Below are 21,412 nucleotides of genomic sequence, written 5' to 3'. Positions count from 1 at the left end.
TCCTCATTATATATAATATATATATATATATATATATATATATATATATGTGTGTGTGTGTGTGTGTGTGTGTGTGTATGTGTGTGTGTGTATGTGTGTGTGTGCCTGTGTGTATGTATACTGAAGTAATGCTTGTCACCACTTCACCTTCGCTGTTCCGTACGAATTATCTTCAGCCTATTTAACTCAAAGAGGAAACCTCCTCTAACTGGCTGTCGATGAAATAGACACCAGATATACATTGCAAGTAGCTATGTACTCCTACCTTCCTCTAGCCACTTGTACATGTTTTTTCTCTGTGCACACGGATGTATGTGTGCGTTTGTATGTGTAAGTGCACGACTGTAGAGGATATCAAGTTTTCCACAAATTTGATGCAATATCATTCAGGTCAAGCAGAACGATTATTAGTCATTTTATGTATATCACGTGAATTATATTTGAGCTGTTTCCTATTAATACACACCCATATGTCTTTCTGTTCCACATTGACACGGATTGTTATTTCATGAAGAAATGTGATTTGAAAAATTTGATATTTAAAATTTGAATAACAGAAAAACGAGAAGTAAAAATTACTATGCGAAATATACTTTTCCTGCTCATTCTCTCTGTTTCTCATATGTACGTAAACTATGATTTTCATTTTATATTTAATATATAATTTTCCTTATTGTTTTAATGCATTCGATCTACATATATAGTTTTGAAACATGCTTACGGAAATTATTGTTTTATATATCTAAACATGTCGAGTAAATATTAACTTGTATTTATGCGAAGATGATCCGGTTCTTGACTGAAGATTGAAAGCTTCGAATGTCCCATCCGTGTTTTTCGTATCGTCTTCTAAATGTTTTGCGTTCTTGTCCCAGCTTGTATTTTTTTACATTTACATATATATATATATATATATATATATATATATATATATATATATATATATATATATATATATATATATATATATATATATATATATATATATATATATATATATATACACACAAATATATACACTTACGTGCATACACATACTCATATCACAAATTAGTATATGTGTTTGTTTACGTGTGCATATATATATATATATATATATGCACACGTAAACAAACATATATACAAGCAAAATTCTGTCTGTTCCTCTGGGACTCCCGTATTTTAGTGGTTATTTTAACATTTTCAGTCATCAGACTGCAACCACGCTGGACACAGGCTTGAATAATTTTTATCAAACTGATCGATACCAATTTCTTTCTTGGCCTCTTATAGCGAAACGCTAGGTTACGTGAACGTAAACACAAGAACACCAGTTATCAAGCGGTGGTGGGCATATAAGCACTAACACAGAGCCACAATATTTATATATAAGTATGTATGTGTGTATGTGCGTGTGTTTGAGCGTGTACCTGTGCTTGTGTGTGAGTTTGTGTGTGTATGTTTGTATCTGTCTGTGTGTGTGTGTATGCGTTGAGATACAGAATGTTGAGAAATTGGAAGCAGTCGGAATATTATTAGGACTTTCGTTCGTTTACCGAACGTACATACACATGCGTTCACGTACATACAAGTACATATCTACACACATACACATACAAACAGAGTTTGTTATACATTGTTTAAATATGGAGTGTTTAATTACAACCATACCCACATAAAAACTAAGAAACGAAACCTGACCCACACGCACACAACATATAGAGAAAGAAAAATTAAACAGAGAGAAGTACACACCTAAAGATATACACGCATACACAATCGCACACACAAAAGCACTGGATTTTACTCATACATAAACGCACAGAAACACAAACACACACACACACATGTGTATGTATTCATTCACATATATACATATCTATATACATACACAAAAAAGAGGTGAAGGTGAATTAAGTCGAACAATGATAAAGACATGGAAATTTTGATGATGTCATTTTACTAGAAAATCATTCTCTGTAACCAACTATCATTCTTCGAATTACTTCATAGTGCAGGCAGGACCTATGTAGCCACGAAGATTCGGAGACTTAAGGATGACAACGTTCGATTCGATTTGAAATTAGGGGTAATTAGGGTCACAAAAAACGTACTGCAGCAGCAGATGCCGGTGCAGACTATGCTGCAAAATCTAATTAATAATAACTTGGATTTTCGTCTTTAATGTATCCACAAAGTAAGCCAAAATATTAAATATTTTAAGAAAATTACATAACCAACATTCAAGGTCTTGGCCTGCGGCGAACCAGCTTCAGTGACACCACTGCTTTTACGTAAACGCTTAGTCAATTAATCTACTTAATCGACTTTGTTGTCGTTTAATTTTCCTTTTCCTATACATCCTATCTCTTATCATTTATAAACTATTATAACATTATTTGAATAGTTTATAATTTTGAATGGTATGCGACTTTCATGTAGATATTCTACTATTATATTTGAACTAGTATTACGCATTTGCGATTGAATTGTATCTAGTCCACGAAATAGCAACCTACTCACACTATCGAGTTTCATGTCTATTGCGCTAAGAAAATAGTTCTCACACCAAGCTGGTTATTTGCGCTGCACACGATAATGAAGGTATATATAAAATCATCTTATCCACGACTATCGGTTTAAGGTAGCCTACCTGATTTATACAATAGCAATTTATAATATTTATAAAATCTATCAAAAGTCTTATAAATAAAAGATACATTGAAAAGTAACATTCGTAGCCACTTTAACATAGCTTTCCGCTCGAACGGAAAGCCATGTTAAAGTTGCTACGAATATTACTTGTCAATTTATACTGCGTTATCAAATGGGATTAGCGCCTCCTATAACACCCTAAACAGTTAATAAATAAACTGATACCTACTGGATTACTTCGATATATACCCTTCTGGTATACTCCCTTTATTAATTATTATATTATATATTAGATAACTCTTTTATTCCTCGAACTCCTTCATTGAACTTATGGCTAGTACAATATTACTACTACCCGATATTTCCCGGCACACCATTTGTAGATGTAGTAATTCCTTTCCCAGGCAATGTCGTCCATTTATTACAACTGGATTTCACTATACCAAATATCATATTTGTCTCTATATCAACATCCTACCCCTTTTTTCTCTGCCAAATAAAATAATCGTATAAAACACTACCATTCCAGAATTGCTAGAACTAAACATTTGTGTTACCTACTACGATCCACTGCAGACAACCACTTTCCATTGTAATTCTCTGACTCTCCCTTCTCTTATCTTCAAACTTTAATATTTACAAGGGCTTGATGCTCTCTCGTCCTGCACTCAATTGGTTTTTATTATGGATATTTTTTGTTTTCATTTATCTTTCCCTTCTTCAGTTCATTCCCTAATATACACTTTTGTTAGTCTAGTATAATAAATTACACTATAATTGTCTACACATCTTATACCGTATCTGAAATAAACCAGCTTAGCTAATTCCAATTTATTTCCTCTAGCCGGTCTCACGGACCATGAATGTCATATTAAACATTCTCACACCACCTCCTAATGACCGTAACAGCCTTTTTTTCCTTCTTGCTCCTATTTCACGGTCACCTTCAGCTGACCTCAGGAATGTTTCCACTGTGTTCTTGGGATATCCTATCGCTTGGAATTTTGTTTCATCCGACTATTACGTTGTTTTGAATTTACATATTTTAATTTTTCTATAAAAAGTGTGTAAGAAACAGTTGTAATGAACTGACATTTATCCATCAGCTCGCAGACTCATACCCTTCATATCAATCGCCAGAATGTATGTATCCCACTTCTAATTTAACTGTTGTACAAGATTGTATGAAAATATTCACGGAGTAGCTGACTTCGCGCCATCAGGTTGAAGTGACCATCGTGAACCAACGTACATCACTGTGTTTACTTCCCGACTTCTGAACTTTGTTCTTATGTGGTCCCGTATATGCAGTAGTCTGCGATTCTGCCATGAGAAGGAATACGGAACAAAGAGCCAACGTGAAATTTTGTATTAAACTTGACAATTTTGCTTCAGAGAAATTGGAAATTCTTCGGCAAGCTTACAGCCACCAGGCAATGGGTTTTACGCAATATTTCAAATGTCACGTGCAGTACAAAAGCGGGGAAACATCCCTGGAAGACAATTAACCTTCTAAAAAACCTACCGCAAGTATCACAGCTGGAAATGTGGTACTGTGCATTGAGATTTGATCCAGCCTACCTTCATCCAAACTGTTAATCGAGGGTTCAATTGCGATGTTTTGAAGGGAGGACATTCGGCGAAATCGACCGTGTTTTTGGAGTGCAAAGAATTGTATTCTTCACCACATCTGACCTGTGAGTTTCTTACGAAAACCAAAATGTTATCGTTTTTTCACCAGTCCTATTTGCAAGATTTATCTCCTTCGGGCTTCCATCTCTTCACTTCTATCAAATGTAGAACAAAGGTCACCGTTTCAAAACCGTTGTCAAGATTCACAGTTAATAGCAGAAGGTCTTCGACACACGTACAGACGACGAATTACAGGCCGAATTCCGAAAGTAGCAGGGACGCTGGGACCAGTGTATATTCTGCGCAAGGTGACTAGAAGTATATGATGTTAAAACCTAGGTACATAACCTAGGTACATATGTATGAATTTTTACGTTATCCATAGAAATTAAACGAATATTGTAAAGTGGGGTTTTGATATCTGCTACTCTAAATACTTAAGTTTTATATTTTGTACGTGACTAATCATTGTCAATGCTAATTACAATCTACCATGTATACTTTGTTTAAAGCAATTATTGTTTAATTATGCTGCTGGTGTCTGTAGCAATGATGGATAAAATGTATGACCTTTTTTTCTTAATGCCAGTAATGCACTGAATTCAACTACAGCGGAGGAGATTCAAAATGACTTCAAAACAACTCTACAAGATGAGGTAACAGGTACAATACGGATAACTCCTAAGCTTCGGTATGTACGCCTAATTTACAATGTATATTGTCATATTCCATTTGAAACATCTAGGTACGAGTGAATCGTTGTTTCCACGTTTCAAATTTGTTTAGCAAAACGTTGGGTATTATTTTGTTTTTAATATATACAGTATGTGCAATTCCAAATACTGAAGGATGCTACACATTACCCATTTGTTTCTAATGTAAAAGAAAATGAATTTCCCCAGTGATATACGACATATGTTCAGGACTCGATCCCTTCTAAAAATTAGGAGATCCTCTCGATATATATACACAAGCATGGACACACACTAATACGAAGACACCCGCACGCACACATACACACACTCACAAATGTATATATATATATATATATATATATATATATATATATATATATATATATATATATATGCGTGTGAGTGCGTGTTTGTGTATGTGTGTTGCTGTATGTATTTATATAAAGACTAGGCATGCTTATCCGCGTCACTTTCTCCGTATAAGCTCATCTGGATTTCTCTTATAGCTGCTCTCGTTCCTTTAAGTTTAGACCTCCATTAATTTAAATTCGAAATGATTGCACCACTCATTCATGTTTTCTATTGTGAGTATTTCAAGTTTTCTCCATTCGACGGCATATATATGATGGGTGATGAATTCGTATACGGAAAGTTGCAAATGTAATGAAGCAAAAGAACGTAGAATAAAGCCGATAGGAACATATCGTCCCTGAATACTGCTGTGCATGCGCACTAAGGTATACGTTCTAGCTTACTTCCGCTGTTTACTGCACTACTTCGATGTATGTTGTGTGGCGTTTGATAGTCGAATTGATATAATGTGTGACTGTTTCAATATGGCCGAAAAATGTCGATATTGTTAAACGTTTACGAAGGACCAACTGACCAACTGACAAAAATATCGCAGCCATTCGTACAGCTTTGAGGAGAAATCACAAAATTATAATACGCGAGTTATGCAGGTTATATACGGTTGAGTTTCTGTTCATTATCATCACGTTATCTGCTTAAATCTATCGATAACTATGAAAAGGTTTTGCACATATCGACAAGCTTTTGCCTAAATATGATGCAGATACTCTGTCATTAGCAAGGCGATGATCGCAAGATACACACCTGCCATCGAAGCACTGCTACAGAACGCGGAAATGGCTAGAATATTGAAATTTTATGCGCAGGCAGAGTAGAGTTTGGCCAAGTGACTTCACTTTTCCCGTTTCAGTTTGTTGCCATGGCAACATTCCAGATACTCAATAATCAGCCCTAGTACACACACACACATACACACACATATATATATATATATTATATATATATATATGCATGTGTGTGTGTGTGTGTGGGTGTATATATATATGCATAATTATATATATATATATTATATATATATATATATATATATATATATATACATATATATGTACGTATGTATGTATATATATGTATATATATAGATATACATATACATATATGTATATACATACATATATATATATATATATATTAGTACATATATATATATATATATATATATATATATATATATATATATAAGAAATAAGAAAATACAATAAGAAATAAGAAAATATATAAGAAAATACGCACAATTACATAGTTTTAATATAATTTTTAATATATCAACCGGTTTCGCTATCGCTATTCATGATATTATGTTTTACTTTTCTGAATATGTATTTTTTCTTAAGAAGAAATTTTGTTCATGTTGTGTGTGATGAAATTCCGAGTGAATGTCTTCACAAGTAGATGAATACATGGAGGTAATTGGTTATCGCTATTATTGTTATTTTTGTTGGTAAGGGTGATAATTGTTCAGCTTTCGGTAATGGGGAGAATATATTTGTGTACAGACAAAAACAAGTTTCGAAAACCTTGTTTAGTGAGGGATTTATGTACAGTGATGTAATCGTAAATTGAAATATGCAAAAAGATAAAAGTTAGTTATATGTGCATATTATGACGTGTTCTGTATTTTTCAAATGAAAACAGTTTCTTTATTCAAATATTTTTTTAAATTTACGTATATATATATATATATATATATATATATATATATATATATATATATATATATATACAAATATATATCAATATATATATACAGATATATATATACAAATATATATCAAAGCTTACAGTCTTCAGATAAGGCCTTACCTCACATATAGGATATAGGGCAACATTTTCTGTAAACACGTAGAATGAGTTCTACAGGTCATTGTTATAATAATCGTTAAATAAAATTTGGGGAACAGAAAAAAATTAATATTTGCGTATAATGTTTTTGCGGAATCATAGAAATCCGATATATTTAAAAAAATGAAATCTGAAGAAATATTTCGGTGCGAAATAGACTTTTTTCAGTTGTCTGAAAGTATTTCCGTAATTTGAATAAATCGTTTTCAATGTTAGCATTTATACCTTCCTCGAGTTTTCAAAGTAGGCAAAACCTACAAATCAGAAATGTGAATATAGAACGAATCCCTAATGGAAATCTTAAAATAAAAAGCACGTATTGAATAAAGGCCTAACGACATTACCGGAGCAGCCCATCGTCCATGGATACACCGAGAAAAGTTCAACTCAATCATAACCTCCAAGCATAAGGCGTTAAATACTGATAGAAAATTTGTGTGGTGCTCCAGCATGGCCTCAGTCCTATGACCGAAACCATTAAAAGGATATAAAAACAATATGGATTTTTTCCGAGCTCTTTCATTTGAAATGCCTTTTTTGATAAAAAGCCTCCAAATAACGTTTTTAGTTTTATGATACCCACTCCATTTTGAAAGTGCTACAGAGTTTATCCTTCCATCAAAATTACCTGTTAATGTAGGTTATATGCACTATTCCTATTCTTTTTTCTATATTTTGCATCATTTTCAAACCATTTAAAATAGGGTCTGCGTGTTTTGGCGAAAAATCATGGTAACGAAATAACTTCAAAATATCAATATGCGAGAAGATATTTGTGATTTTAAAACAATTTAAATATTCACAAGCGTAGATAAAGTAAAATAACTCTGAATATGAAGTTGAACATTTAATATTGATAGTTGTATAGATATATTGAACATGATTACTCCTCAAATGTCGGAAATTGGATTATCGGTTACAAAATCCACATGATATTTTTGTACGTGCTTTAACGTCTTCGGTCAATCATTTTCAAGTCATGTGTTTCGTTCCTTTAAACATTATTTTGTTTTTCCTTTTCTTCCATATCAGTGTCTATCAATACTGGAAAAAGTATAAGTGTTTTTGAAGGGAACCTGCATCTCATCGACAACTATGATTGTCACACGCCGATGACTGATCAATAACCAGAACCTTGAGTCCGTGTGTATCATAAGTTTAAGACGGGAAGGATGGCTTCCCTTTGCAAACACTGATAGGACACAGAAATTATGTCTATGGCCAGCTGGAGGAGGTGTCCTCCTGGGGCTACAAACTACAGTAGCATCCACCCTTAGGTGTTAGCCATATTTAAATGGCAAATATACGTCACGAGGTGTTGTAGCTACTGTTTATAACTCGCTCTGAGATTTATTTTTATTTTATTTTTCTTGACATCAAATTGGTAATATATACAATATCTAATCATTCTACGAAGCTAACGTAATTTCTACTCATACTAATTATCTTACAGTCTTCCGGGTGTAAACCTTCCTTTCGTAAACTTTAAGAGCAGGGAACACGCTTGGGAAGTTTTCTTCATGAGGTAGGTTGCATTTTCGTTTTATATACATAGATGCAAACACCTAGATTAGAGTCACATCAGATTTGTTCTGCCAGCTCTTTCTTTAAAACGCAAAGGTATGTGTTGGACATATGTAGATTATGTAGATATGCTTCAACATATCATCGTTTAATTTTAATAGGTTTGTAAATGTTAAATTTCACAGATTACTTATTCTCAGAAAAAATTTGTAATTTCTCAGTCGAAGTTATATTAAAGTAAGAATCAACATACTTACTGCACATAAATGCTAGGCTAAAAAATTTAAGCGATATTATAGATATACGTTAGTGACGCGAGTTTTAAAGTTAACGGTTCCTTTTTATAAAGAAGCAGTATAATTATTAAAGATGGCAGGGTGCGTTGTGTTTAATTACATGTAAGCTATACATTAACAAAGTCCAAGAAATAATATTCATTTATTTTTACATTGAAAGGAATACTAGTGGAAACCATACAACATTAAGAATACGGTTGTAATTTTCCTAAGCACATAGAAGTGTGTTGTCTTTTAGATGAGGATCAGTTATATTTAACACTTGTTGCTATTATGTGTGTGCGTATATTTGTATGCATGTATGTGTGTTGTCCTAGCTAAGGTTTACTTGTAAAGAGCAGGTTCCTATATCTGTCTATTCTGGCAAAGTGGGAACCATGATTGCTCAATTTGCCAGGCCAGACGGAATGAAAAATACTGCACAGGGGATGAACGAATCTCCGATTTCAATATGGATTATATCAGTAGTAGCGCACTCAGGAATCAGGATTTAGTTGCAGATCTTCCTGCCTGACGAGAGATTGTTACCACTCTATTTGTTTTTACGTCTTGACATTTGTATTGTCAAAATATATTTAAGGCATTATCGCACTGTTGTATGCTGAATATCACGCAGATTAGGATAGAAAATGAACGTTAAAATTTGTATGAATTTATATCTTTCATACAAAATATTATTCCAAGATATTCATTACATTATCTCTTTTTACTTTTTAAGTTTGAGTACATGTTCCGGCAATAAGCTCTTCAAGGCGAAATTGCTATATACTCGTTCGATAATGATTCAATCCATGGACAAGTTTTGGGACGAACCGTAGGTGGAGTTTTAATTTTATTTTATATTTACATGATGAGTGTTTATGACATTATTGTCTGACTGCATGTGAGTTTATGTATGCATGTGTTTGTGTCTGCAGTATGTATTCTTAACTATATAGGAATATATGCATACATACACAAACATACACACACACACTCACTCACACAAACACACACACATATTTTTTCTTATATTCAATGCTTGTATATATGTTCTGTTCTTTTTGTCGCTTCTTAAACACTGCCTTTGAGGAAGGAGCAGGTTTCTAACAAAAATGTAAATGCCTGTCTTTGGAATGAATGAATTAATTAATCTATGTATTCATTTGAAATTTGGTGGCTGTCAATGTGTGTGAGAGGAGGTAATCCGATTACATCGACCCCAGTGTTTTACTGGCAACCGGCAAGTATGAAATGCGTATTCAATGTCGACAGAATTTCAAGTCAGAGCGTAAAGGTGGACGAGATGCTACAAAATCCAAACTACTCCATTAATAGAATTTGAGTTGTCAAAGAATAAACATCTGCTATTTCGAATTGATTGAATCTGAAACTATATTTTATTCTGCGAAACAATTCCTTGCAAAATGGTTACACAATAATATGAATAAGAAAATGCATTTATTCTGAACATTGTTATTTTTTTCTCTAATATTAATTCTCTGATCAAACATAAAATGGCTAGTCCATGTTGGTCAATCTTCACTTAGTCTTTTTCTTTAAATATATGTAGTATCCTGGCATCCTAAACTATAAACAACATTTTGTATTGCTTCTCAATGTTTGAATTCGAGATCATTAGGACCGGTTGGACTAAGTCATACATATTTCATATATATTTGTTTTAATTTTTCCGACGTTTTATCTGGTAACAAGTATGGCGTAAGAATAAATGTAAAATGAAACGTATCTGCTCTATGTCGACATATTCAGTTCAATTTGGGCGATGTAGAACAAATTTCGCATATGTTTTAAATATTTATAGCAGATCTAATTCAATTCTTGATATAGCCTTGTTATACAGAGTATTATTGCCGGTTTTTTAACCAACATTTTCACATTCATATTATATTGTGTTTCCACTCTCAAAAACAATTCATAGTCAACGTTAATCGTATAAAGTCTCCCGTTTTCTCCAGCATATATTTCATGTAGCTCCTCGAGGGAAGTTTTAGCTTCGGCCATCGGATTAAACTGGCTTTTTGCCTATTCAGTAGTATTTATTAGTCGATAGGGAGGGGGGGGAATTGCAAAAGGAATGTGGTATAAGAAGATTAATATTAATTTCCATAATGTTTCTACAGGTATATGAAGATTCTACTATTTTTTCCGATTTACGACTTCAAATACTCAGAACAAGTTACAATTGGGAAAACATTCAAATGTTTTCACGAAGTCTTTAGTGATCCTTTTGACACGCAGAAGACAATTCGAATCAGGTTAGATATTTCAATACATTTTCCTATATATTTGAAAAAAGACATTGATTACAGGGATTAAATAAAGAAGAAGGAACATTAACATGTCGAATAGATAGACCGACTTCCCTACTGTCTGTGTAAGTCCACTAGTTAGTAGATGTGGACCATCCCACTTCTCGCCTAGGAACGTCCGCCACAAGAAAATCAAATATTGTAGTATATGATTCAACAATTTGCTGATACCTTTTGTAGATTTCAAAATGATTTGTATATAATCGTACTTTTCGCTATAATTGTACATTTCGTAACCTTGATAAATTTTAGAAGAGCCGCACTGAATTAATGTTTTTACTCACAATAAATCCGAGACAAATGCGGAACTTGCTAGAATCTCCGAAGACATGCATATACCTACAACGTCAGCCATTATATGTGACCCATTTCAAGCTTCATACTTGAACAGTATAACAATTGGAGGAGATTAAGTAGTGTTGCGCTCATGATCACGCAAAGATGAAACCGAAGATATAATAATAGCAATAAACAGAGACTTAATGAAGGATGGCAAATAATAAGCAAAATTATCTAATTGAACCAAATCCGACCTACACTTAACACCCGTAAACATATATAGATTATATTAACTAAGAATGTAACGCGCAACAAACTGCAAATAGAATATCCCTGGGAATTGAAAGAGTCCCATGCGAGCAAAAACAAAATATGTAAATAAGTACTAAAGGAGAGATACACATATAGCCAAAGAGAGGAAACACCTGCTCCTCCGAAGACGGTAATAAAATTTTTCTTGTCTCCTCCTCTCTTAATATGCATGTCCATTTTGTTATTAATCTTTGTCAGTACCCGTGGCCCGAGGTCGATTTGGAAGCTCAATGCCCCAAATCTCTACCTATAGATATTATGGCTACCAGAGAGCTATCTGATTGCACTTACAAGCCCTCCTGCCAGTATGCAGCAGATGCAAGATCTCCATATCATCATGTCTGCAGGGATTGAGAAGAGGCGCTGAATGTTGGAAAGTATAGATCTCATGGAACAGATCAATTTCTTGCCCACAAGAGGTAGGCAGTTTTTTCTGGATTTGAGCAGTAACGGAGAGGGTTCCAGCAATCTAGTACCTGTTTATGCTTTGACGTGAGTGGGGCAGCCGACTTTCTTCAGACATCTGAAAATACCCTGGGACGATGGGTACGTTTGGGTATAGTTAGCTGATAATGAAGGAATTGCAAAAACAGCATAGGTTCAGTCAACCTCCTCAGGTCTCTGACAAGTACCGACTTGATTTCTTGAATGTGACGACGTCGATGGTGACAACTTGATCGGGCTACCTAAGTAGTCTGAAGATAAAATAATTGGCAGACAAGTAGATAAGGATATCATAGGTAGATTCTTCCACTTTTACCGTCACCTTCTACACATAGCACAAATTGCAATCTGTTTTGTTGATCTCGATACTCCCCTTTGGCTAATTTTGAACGAGTTGAAGTGACTATTTCTCTTAATTCTGTGGAAATATCACCTTTCACTTCTGAGAATCTATATTTATTATCAACATACGCTAAATAGAAGACCGGGTATGCCTTCGCTATTTGTTACACTCACTTTTCCCTAGCTTTTCCTCTTTATTTGCAATTTTGGATCAAGTCTAGACTGCTGTTTGGGGCCCGTTACCAAATGCATACAGTCGTTTAACAGTCGGGCAATACGGATATTATAAGTTCCATTTTGGTGTTTTATAGATGTTTAGTGGCGGGCAAGAACGACAATGTTGTGGAGGAGGACCCGGGGGCCGACGAGAATTAGCTAGCTGGTCCCTTCTGGTGGAATTTTAGCTTAACGCCGATGTATAATTTCCAGAAATCAATGTCCTGGTAGACGTACCGACCGTCAAACGGATTTGCCAGATATTTAAGCAGAAAGACGAATTTGTTTTGTACTCGTGATGCCTTATAGATTTATGTCGAACACCTGTCCCGTGTAGAACGGATCCGGTTATCGGTTGCGTCCTTCGGCAAGATTGTTTAGCAGCCTTCCTTTGGCTCGAAAAGACAGGATGTGATTATCGGTATAATGGCGAAAACGGGGTCTAATGTACCAAATTAATACTCCTGACGAGGGACAGATTTTGGCAAGATCTCATGAATGTATCAAATTACCATTTCAAATGGAAAATTGAGCATGGAACATTAAGAGGTGACATCTACAAATTTGTTGAAACGTGTGTTTATGTTGAAAATATAGTCCGAAGGTTTGGGCCTGTTACGAGGATTGTAACATAAGTATGAAGTAAGGACACTTGCCCGAGTAGCCGGTGTCACCGCGGTTTTCTAGGCTTGTTTCGGATAGCCATGAGTATGTCTCGTTTTGGTTTGGCAAATTATTCATTGTTCATATATACGGTTGTTGCTTCTCTGCTTTTATATGCTCTTTTATATAAACCACATGTATCGCCTTTTGTGAACTATTACTCGTTCACAAAACGTAATTTTAGGTTAGTGGTATTCCGTCCGGCTCTACTACCTCAGTTTACATTCTACGGTGGTCGACTTTCCATTCATCCTTTCGAATTTAATAAAATAAGTACCAGTATAGTATTAGGGTCAATGAAATTGACTAGACACCTCTCCCAAAATTTCAGGCAGAAAGGATTAGAATATCATTGACACTGCTATGTTATTATTCTTAATCTCTCTCGCATTAGAATTATTGCCATTACTGTAGGCTTTTCTTACTGTAAGTATAGTGTCATATTATTTACGATAAATTTGTTACATACGTCGATGAGCAGGCTGAATCGTTACTGCGAAGGACAAATTGCTTAACGACATTTCGTTCGTCTTAACATTCCGGGTTAAAATTCCCCAGAGATGGAATTTGACTTTTTATTCTCTCTTTGTCGATTAAACAACTACCAGAGGAGTAGAGGCCGATGTAAATGACTAGTCCCTCCCCCAACCTTAGAGGCGATGTGACTTTAAGAAAAATTATTATTATGTGATATACAACTATATTTGATACTGGAATTTCATTGTTTTTCTTACAGCGATAACAGCTTAATGTGAGTATTTCTTTTTTTATATATAATACTAGCAGTATAGCCAGGCGTTGCTCGGGTTTGTTTCTTAGTTGCACTTAAAACGGCAGACTTTGATGTCGCGTTAACCAAGGTTTGGCATAGTTTCAATCTTTTTTGAAATGTAAAACTTTTGCATTAGGTAACTTGTTATTCTCTTTAAATTAACATTTTTCTGGTTGAAATATATCGAAAAATGGCGACACAGCAGTCAAGAATTTGTACAAAATAGGGATTTTCATAGAAAAAAAAGCACCTTTTTGATGTAAGTTATTTTTTGTTCTAACATGGTCCGATTTGAAGTTTTTTTTCCTTGTATGGAAATGAGTTCAGCAAAATATAACTTTGGTTCTGTACGAACATCAGGACACTGAATTGTCGAATATAATCATTTCGGATAATTGTTCTACCTCTCTACATTCGAAAGTTACATTCTACAACGCCATTTTACCCGAGAACTATAAAACTATGAGTTTAATACCTGTAAACATATTTCTTTTTCTCATTGATTCTCTCTTCTGCATACCATTTGTTTCTGTTTCAATATGTTCAGAAATGTACAGTATTTATATCATTTACATTTGGCGAATAATTGTCCTCATATTGATTGTTGTTAACACAACGTTTCGGCTGGTATACACTCCAGCGTTTATGAGGTGTCTTGGGGAAAGACCTTACATTCCTAAGGTATTTTTACGATGTTGTTGCTATTATTATTATGATTATGATTATTACTATTATTATTAATTTTATTATTATTATTATTGTTTTCGTTGTTGTTGTTGTTATTATTATTATTATTATTATTGAGTGAGAGAGCAGTGCATGCCATCAAAGTGACACTGGGGTAAAATATACGAAGCCCAATATACCCATTATGACTACCCGTCTGATAAAGGTACACCAGGCACATGCATCACAACCATATGTGCGCGACATGGTGATCTCATATCATGATAAACAGCACATGACCTTGCAGGTGGGGCCCAGTTAGAATTTTCTTCAGGTTGAGTAGCACCATCCCGCTCAAAAGGTCCCTAAATAAGCGTTGTTTAAGGATGTTGAAAGAACCACCCATGTTTCCAGAGGTGAACTATTCAAACCCCAAAGAATCCCTCTCAACACATGTCTATGATGCTCCCCCGCTACTTCTGCTCGTGATCAGAGATGCACATATCGTCAGCCACTAAGGGACATGTTCAACTGGTTAAGGTCAAACAACTGACAAGCAAATCTGTGGTATTGAGCAGAATATTTGCTGTAGCCCATCTTTTATACCAAGACAAAACAATGTAGATGATAACACTTCCAATTAGTTAAGATCAGAAGCCATGAGAGCCACTGCCTGGTATTGCATCAGGGCATTATTACTGCATCAGGGCATGGTACTGCATCAGGGCATGGTACTGCATCAGGGCATGGTACTGCATCAGGGCATTATTATTATTATTATTATTATTATTATTATTATTGTTATTATTATTATTATTATTATTATTATTATTATTATCATTATTATTATTATTATTCCGACAATTGTATCAAGTCTCTCCATTGGACACTTTTCAACATGAATGGACTTGACGGAGCAAAATATTGGTACCACCAGAACTCGAAAACGATATTGCAAAGATCCTGTGGGATTTTATTATCCAATGCGTCTATGAGATACATAATAGGAAACCAGACATAGTCTTAATTTAGAAAGAAACCAAACTATGCTGGATCAGAGATATAGTATGCCCAGCTGACAACAAGATATGCAATAAAGAAGAAAGAAATGTCGATTGATATGACATGTTACCAATAATTGTCGGAGACCTAGGAACAGTGAATAAAAATCTTGGATGTATATGGAACAAATAGTGGTTGCCATAAGGGTGGAGCACTTGTAGAAAGCAGCACCGCTCTCCGGACGGCGCTCGAAAAATATGAAATGTTACCTTAGTTCATTGGTAGTGATCAGCAGACACTGTAATACATTTCCAGCGTTAGAGGCTGTGCAAAGACAATAATAATAATAATAATAAAAATAATAATAATAATAATAATAATAATAATAATATAATAATAATAATAATAATAATAATAAAAATAATAATAATAATAATAATAATAATAATAATAATAATAATAATAATAATAATAATAATAATAATAATCAGAAGACGAAGAAGAAGAAGCAGAATGATAAGAAGAAAAAGAGGACGCAGAAAAAGATGGATTATTATTATTATTATTATTGTTATTACCATTATCATTATCATTATCATTATTATTATTATTATAATTATCATTATTATTATTATCATTATTATTATTATTATTATTATTATTATTATTATTACAATTATCATTATTATTATTATTATTATTATTATTATTATTATTATTATTATTATTATTATTGGTGTTGTTGTTGTTGTTGTTATTATTATTATTATTATTATAACGTCGAAAAAACCTTAGAAATTAGAACCCAGGTTCCAAATTTCCCTAGAACACCTGATGAAGCCTGGAGCGCATGTCTACCGAAACGTTGTGTTAACAAGAAACAAACTGACAATAATTACACACATCCGCGCACGCAATCGTACATAAACACACACACAAACAGAGAGAGACACACACACACACAAACACATACATACACACACAAACAACCGCAAACTCTCATGTAATTCATGTATTCATACTTTCATGTGGCGTTCTTTTATATTGACATATTGTTATTTTTGTTGTATTTTACAGCCCGCCTCTTACATCGTAAGTCTTCCTTTATTATCTCATGCTTATCAAAATGTCGTGCTTCAAATATGAATAAATCTCAGGGAAGTATTTATTTAGTCGTACTTGGATGTAAATTTTACCGTTACCATGAGAGAAACACGCGTCTTCTTTCCTTTGGTGCAAAATGCACTCATATTTATACCGCTGTGTGGAGGACATATGTCTGCTCTACTTAAGATAAGTAGCTAATGACAACACCAGCGCCTGTCCTGACACTGTGAATCTATTCATCGCTGGCATTGAGATGAATCACTGCTGTCTCTTGAGATCGAGTGTCCATCATTGACATGATAAAACAACGTCGAGATCACATGATCTGGTGGTGTCAGCACTAGAAGTAGTGATGGATAAATCTTCACTTTTCACTATTTTTTAGCGATTTGAATCTCCAACGCTTAAGAAATTTAAACACGTGGACGTTTGCCAAAAAGCCAGTGAGAGAGTTTCTCTCGTAGTAACTGCTGTAGTAATGTATGTTCTAAGAGAGCAACATCGTTTAAGAGGAGACAAATATTACCTCTCGATATATATATATTGACATGTCGCTAATATATTTTACCAATGAATTACATAGAAAATCCAGCTAGCATTTCAAATATTCTTTGATTAATATATAGACATGTTTGACTTTCAAAGAATATATCATGCGACGGATATACGTATGATGGAATAATTTTGACAAATGAATTTTCAATTAATCAGAGATTTTGGGAAAGCACTTGCGCTTAATATAGAAAAGTAACTAGTGCATGTGGATTTTAAATAACATGCATGATGATGACTAAATCGGAATACATTCAAACTGTTAGAGAATGGCATAGTAAATTTATTTCGAAAAATACTTAAGTGAAGAAGCCACAAGTTTATGCTTGTATCATATCGAAATATATGTAAGGAGACAATTCAAGTAGCGCAATAAGTTTATTACAAAGTAAGTATTCTTTCAAATATTAATTAACAATTTTACACATACACTACTCTTCAAAGAATATAATTGATGAAATAAATTCATTTTTTATTATAGTATCAAATTAAGATTCGTCCCTTTCGTAAGTGAATTGGTGTAAGTAGATTTATAAATATTTTCCTACTTCATGTTTAATTGTTTCTATATTTATTGCTGAAACAGAACTTGTATTTGCTACAAGTGAATAACTATATTCTGACATTCATAAACATAAGTATTGTCGTGTATAACTTAAATGATTTTCATATTACATAAATGGGTAAATATAAATATGAAATCATTATGTAGATACATACATAAGCATACATATATTGTGTTTTACACTAGGTACAGGGTCCCCTCCCAATCGACCCAGAACGCATGTGGTACTTAATTTATCGACCCTGAAAGGACAAAAGGCAAAGTCGACCTCAGCTTAATTTGAACTCAGAAGACACAGACAGACGAAATACCTATTTCTTTACTACCCACAATGAGCTAAACACAGAGGAGACAAAGAGGGAGAGACAAACGGTTTATGTCGATTATATCGACCCTAGCGCGTAGATGGTACTTAATTTATTGACCCTGAGAATTGGGACAAGAAAAAGAGAAAACTCTTGACTTGGCAAAGGTTCTCCTAAAGAATAAGGATTTATATTTACTTATTCTCTTCAATGCATTTTTTTATAATTCATTCTTTTTCATTGTCGCTTCACTCAGGTGTTTCTTCGCTCATTTATTCCCCTATAACTTTGTTCTCTTTCCTTTATTATTTCTTCGTTACGTACCGAGTTACTTTTCTTCTTTTCTTTCCTTCACTTACTCTTCAATGGTTTCGTTACTTCTGTATTTCTATCTTTCTATTTTCCTTTCTTCTTCCGTAATTATTGCCTTGAATGTATGCGCTATTTCCTTCACCTGTTTTTACGTTGTTCCCAGCATAGAAGTATTATGGTACCCTTAATAGAATTGTCTACATTATATCTAATATTTTGTATAACATATCTTTTTTATGGTTTTAAAATGTTTATTTCATTTTTGCTCTTCATTTTATAGATTTTGTCATTTGTAAACTTGCAATCTTTGTTTCTTAATATCTTAAGCCCACCGATAAACATCAAAGGTTTGTTATTCACTATGGCTAGAAATATGCTTTTTTTCTAAAATTACGAATCATAGTATTTCTAAATTCGAATCACAAACGGTCGTTTTTTCCTCCCTTTAGACTCTGTAGATATCGAGTTGGTATATGAATGCCTACCTTGTGCTGAAAAAAAACACAAATGTGAGGCCATTAAATTCTAAGAAATATTGTCTCGAATTTTTGGTACCTCGGGAGAAATTACACACACACATCTTTATTCACATATCTATCATCTATCTATCTATCCATCCATCCATCTTTCCATCCATCCGTCCATCCATATATGTAAATATGTGACAGCTACATGTTCGGATAAGCGTATGTAAATATGTGACAGCTACATGTTCGGATAAGCGTGTTTCCAAATTAATTGCAGTTTCTTTTTGAAATGCAGATTTTAAGTTCTATAGCTGCACATGTACATAGAGCTTGGGGAAATGCTTCACCAGCAAATAATAAAGTACGATACTTTATTTCGGTATATTTGTCTCATAAGAGAGATCTGTTAAAAGGAGAGATCTGAAGTAAATATGCAGAGAAAAGATTTGAATTCACATACATAGAAATTATTTCTCATCTCGGGTAATCTTCAGCTATTACCATATCAAATACAGTTATTGAAGAACTTTATATTTCCTGCTTGGGAAATATTAGAGTTGTTTGTCGTCTGCTATACGTGTGCTAATATTGATTTGCCCAGGATTCGAAGCAAGGTGTTTATCAGCCACTACATATCTCATGCCACGTACTGAATTGTCAAATGTCTTTTCACCTGGCACAGCGCCCGACTCAAAATCATTATGTAGTAATTTTCATTCTCGGACCAGGTTTCAGATCTGTTCTTGAGCAAGACACTTTATTTCACGTTGTTTCTCTTTCTTCAGCTGTAGAAATGAGTTGTTATGCCACTAGTGCGAAGCTGTAATGGAGGTGGCGTAGAGAAGGAAGGCTGGTATCCATAAACAACCTTTTTCGGAATGTGCCTCTGAGGTTGACTTTATATTTGAAATCCCATTTTGACTCATGACCGACGTGAAATAGTTTTTTTTCCTTTTTACCCTTTTAACTATTCACTCCATGCAGATATTAATAAAGGATCTTCTAATTCCTCACTATTAAATCCCTAAATATCAATGCAACAATACACTACTGCACAATGATCCAGCCTTTTGTCTGTCAGAATTATAACATAATTTGGCAACATTAAATCCATCAACATACAAAATATGACATTGCAGTAAATGTTAGTTTCTGCAAGATAAAATAGAGTTGCGTGTATAAGCGTAGCAGTCTATGATGCTGTAGGATTCTGGATTTGCTCTTCTTAGCAGAAAAGTATCTACTTTCTTTGTGCGCCACTCTGTTAGCAACTCTTGGACCGATCTGTACAGATATTGGTTTCTTTAAAAGTACCATCTTCCTTTACTATCATTATTATTATATTTCAAAAAACTACAATGCTTGTTTTATTTTCTCCTACTCATGCCTGGCATATACTGATTTATCATCGCTTCATTAGGTATAATTGTTGGAAACTCTGAGTCATATACAGAAAAGATCCATAGAACATATTAAGAACAAACATTCTAACTGGTGTTATGTACCAAATGAAAAGACTGGAGAAATAGGAAAGGAGCAAAACTTAATTAAGTATTCGAATATGATATATCATGAATTGATCACATTGTGTGTCAATTGCAGATTTAACAAAATGACATTGGTCTTCGTATCTATTAGAATACCCCTAGTTTTCATGCGTCATGGACTTGGATTTTATAGCAGGCGTATCTAAAGGCTAGACATATATTAAGAGTATATGATCTTCACTGTGTGATTTTAATATTATCCGCATGATCATATGATAATGTCATCACGAGAAATACTCGAAGAATATTGGAGCAAAAATATAAGGTATTCATCAAAATAGCTGTAATATGATTTAGCCAATAGAATAATCTTTATTGGAATAAAATTCAGTAGCTGTAATTGTGAAGAGGCTTTGTCTCCGGCGCATGACAAAAGTATATGATTGTAGGAATAATCTAGGCTCCTATGACATATGTATGAAAAACAAATTTTGCTCTTTATATTGGGTTGTCCGGAAAGTTCGTGCCGATTTTTAAAGGAAAGAAAAAGGTCAATATATAATTGCCATTATATTTTTAATCAACCAAATATGAACCATTTTGTTGCACTATGC

General features: G+C 33.8%; 1 protein-coding gene across 1 annotated transcript; it reads left to right on the top strand.

The window, feature by feature from the left end:
* The first annotated feature begins 424 nt into the window (after positions 1-424).
* Positions 425-19,140, top strand: LOC115212221. The gene is made up of 9 exons (XM_029781061.2): positions 425-624; positions 4,856-4,957; positions 8,629-8,700; positions 9,714-9,809; positions 11,119-11,253; positions 14,300-14,314; positions 17,081-17,095; positions 18,144-18,182; positions 19,125-19,140. The coding sequence occupies exons 1-9, from the start codon at positions 581-583 to the stop codon at positions 19,138-19,140; spliced, it is 534 nt and encodes a 177-aa protein (XP_029636921.1). The 5' UTR covers positions 425-580.
* The last annotated feature ends 2,272 nt before the right edge of the window (positions 19,141-21,412 follow it).

The sequence above is a fragment of the Octopus sinensis genome, linkage group LG5, assembly GCF_006345805.1.
Source record: "Octopus sinensis linkage group LG5, ASM634580v1, whole genome shotgun sequence".
In the NCBI taxonomy this organism is placed as follows: domain Eukaryota; kingdom Metazoa; phylum Mollusca; class Cephalopoda; order Octopoda; family Octopodidae; genus Octopus; species Octopus sinensis.
Note: the sequence above shows the minus strand (reverse complement) of the source record. Positions and strands in the feature narration are given on the sequence as shown.

Coding starts and splice junctions, on each gene's coding strand:
- LOC115212221 (XM_029781061.2), top strand. CDS start 581: ATGCGAAATATACTTTTCCTGCTCATTCTCTCTGTTTCTCATAT. Junction 4,958..8,628: donor CGGATAACTCCTAAGCTTCG/GTATGTACGCCT, acceptor ATTATCTTACAG/TCTTCCGGGTGTAAACCTTC. Junction 8,701..9,713: donor TGGGAAGTTTTCTTCATGAG/GTAGGTTGCATT, acceptor TTACTTTTTAAG/TTTGAGTACATGTTCCGGCA.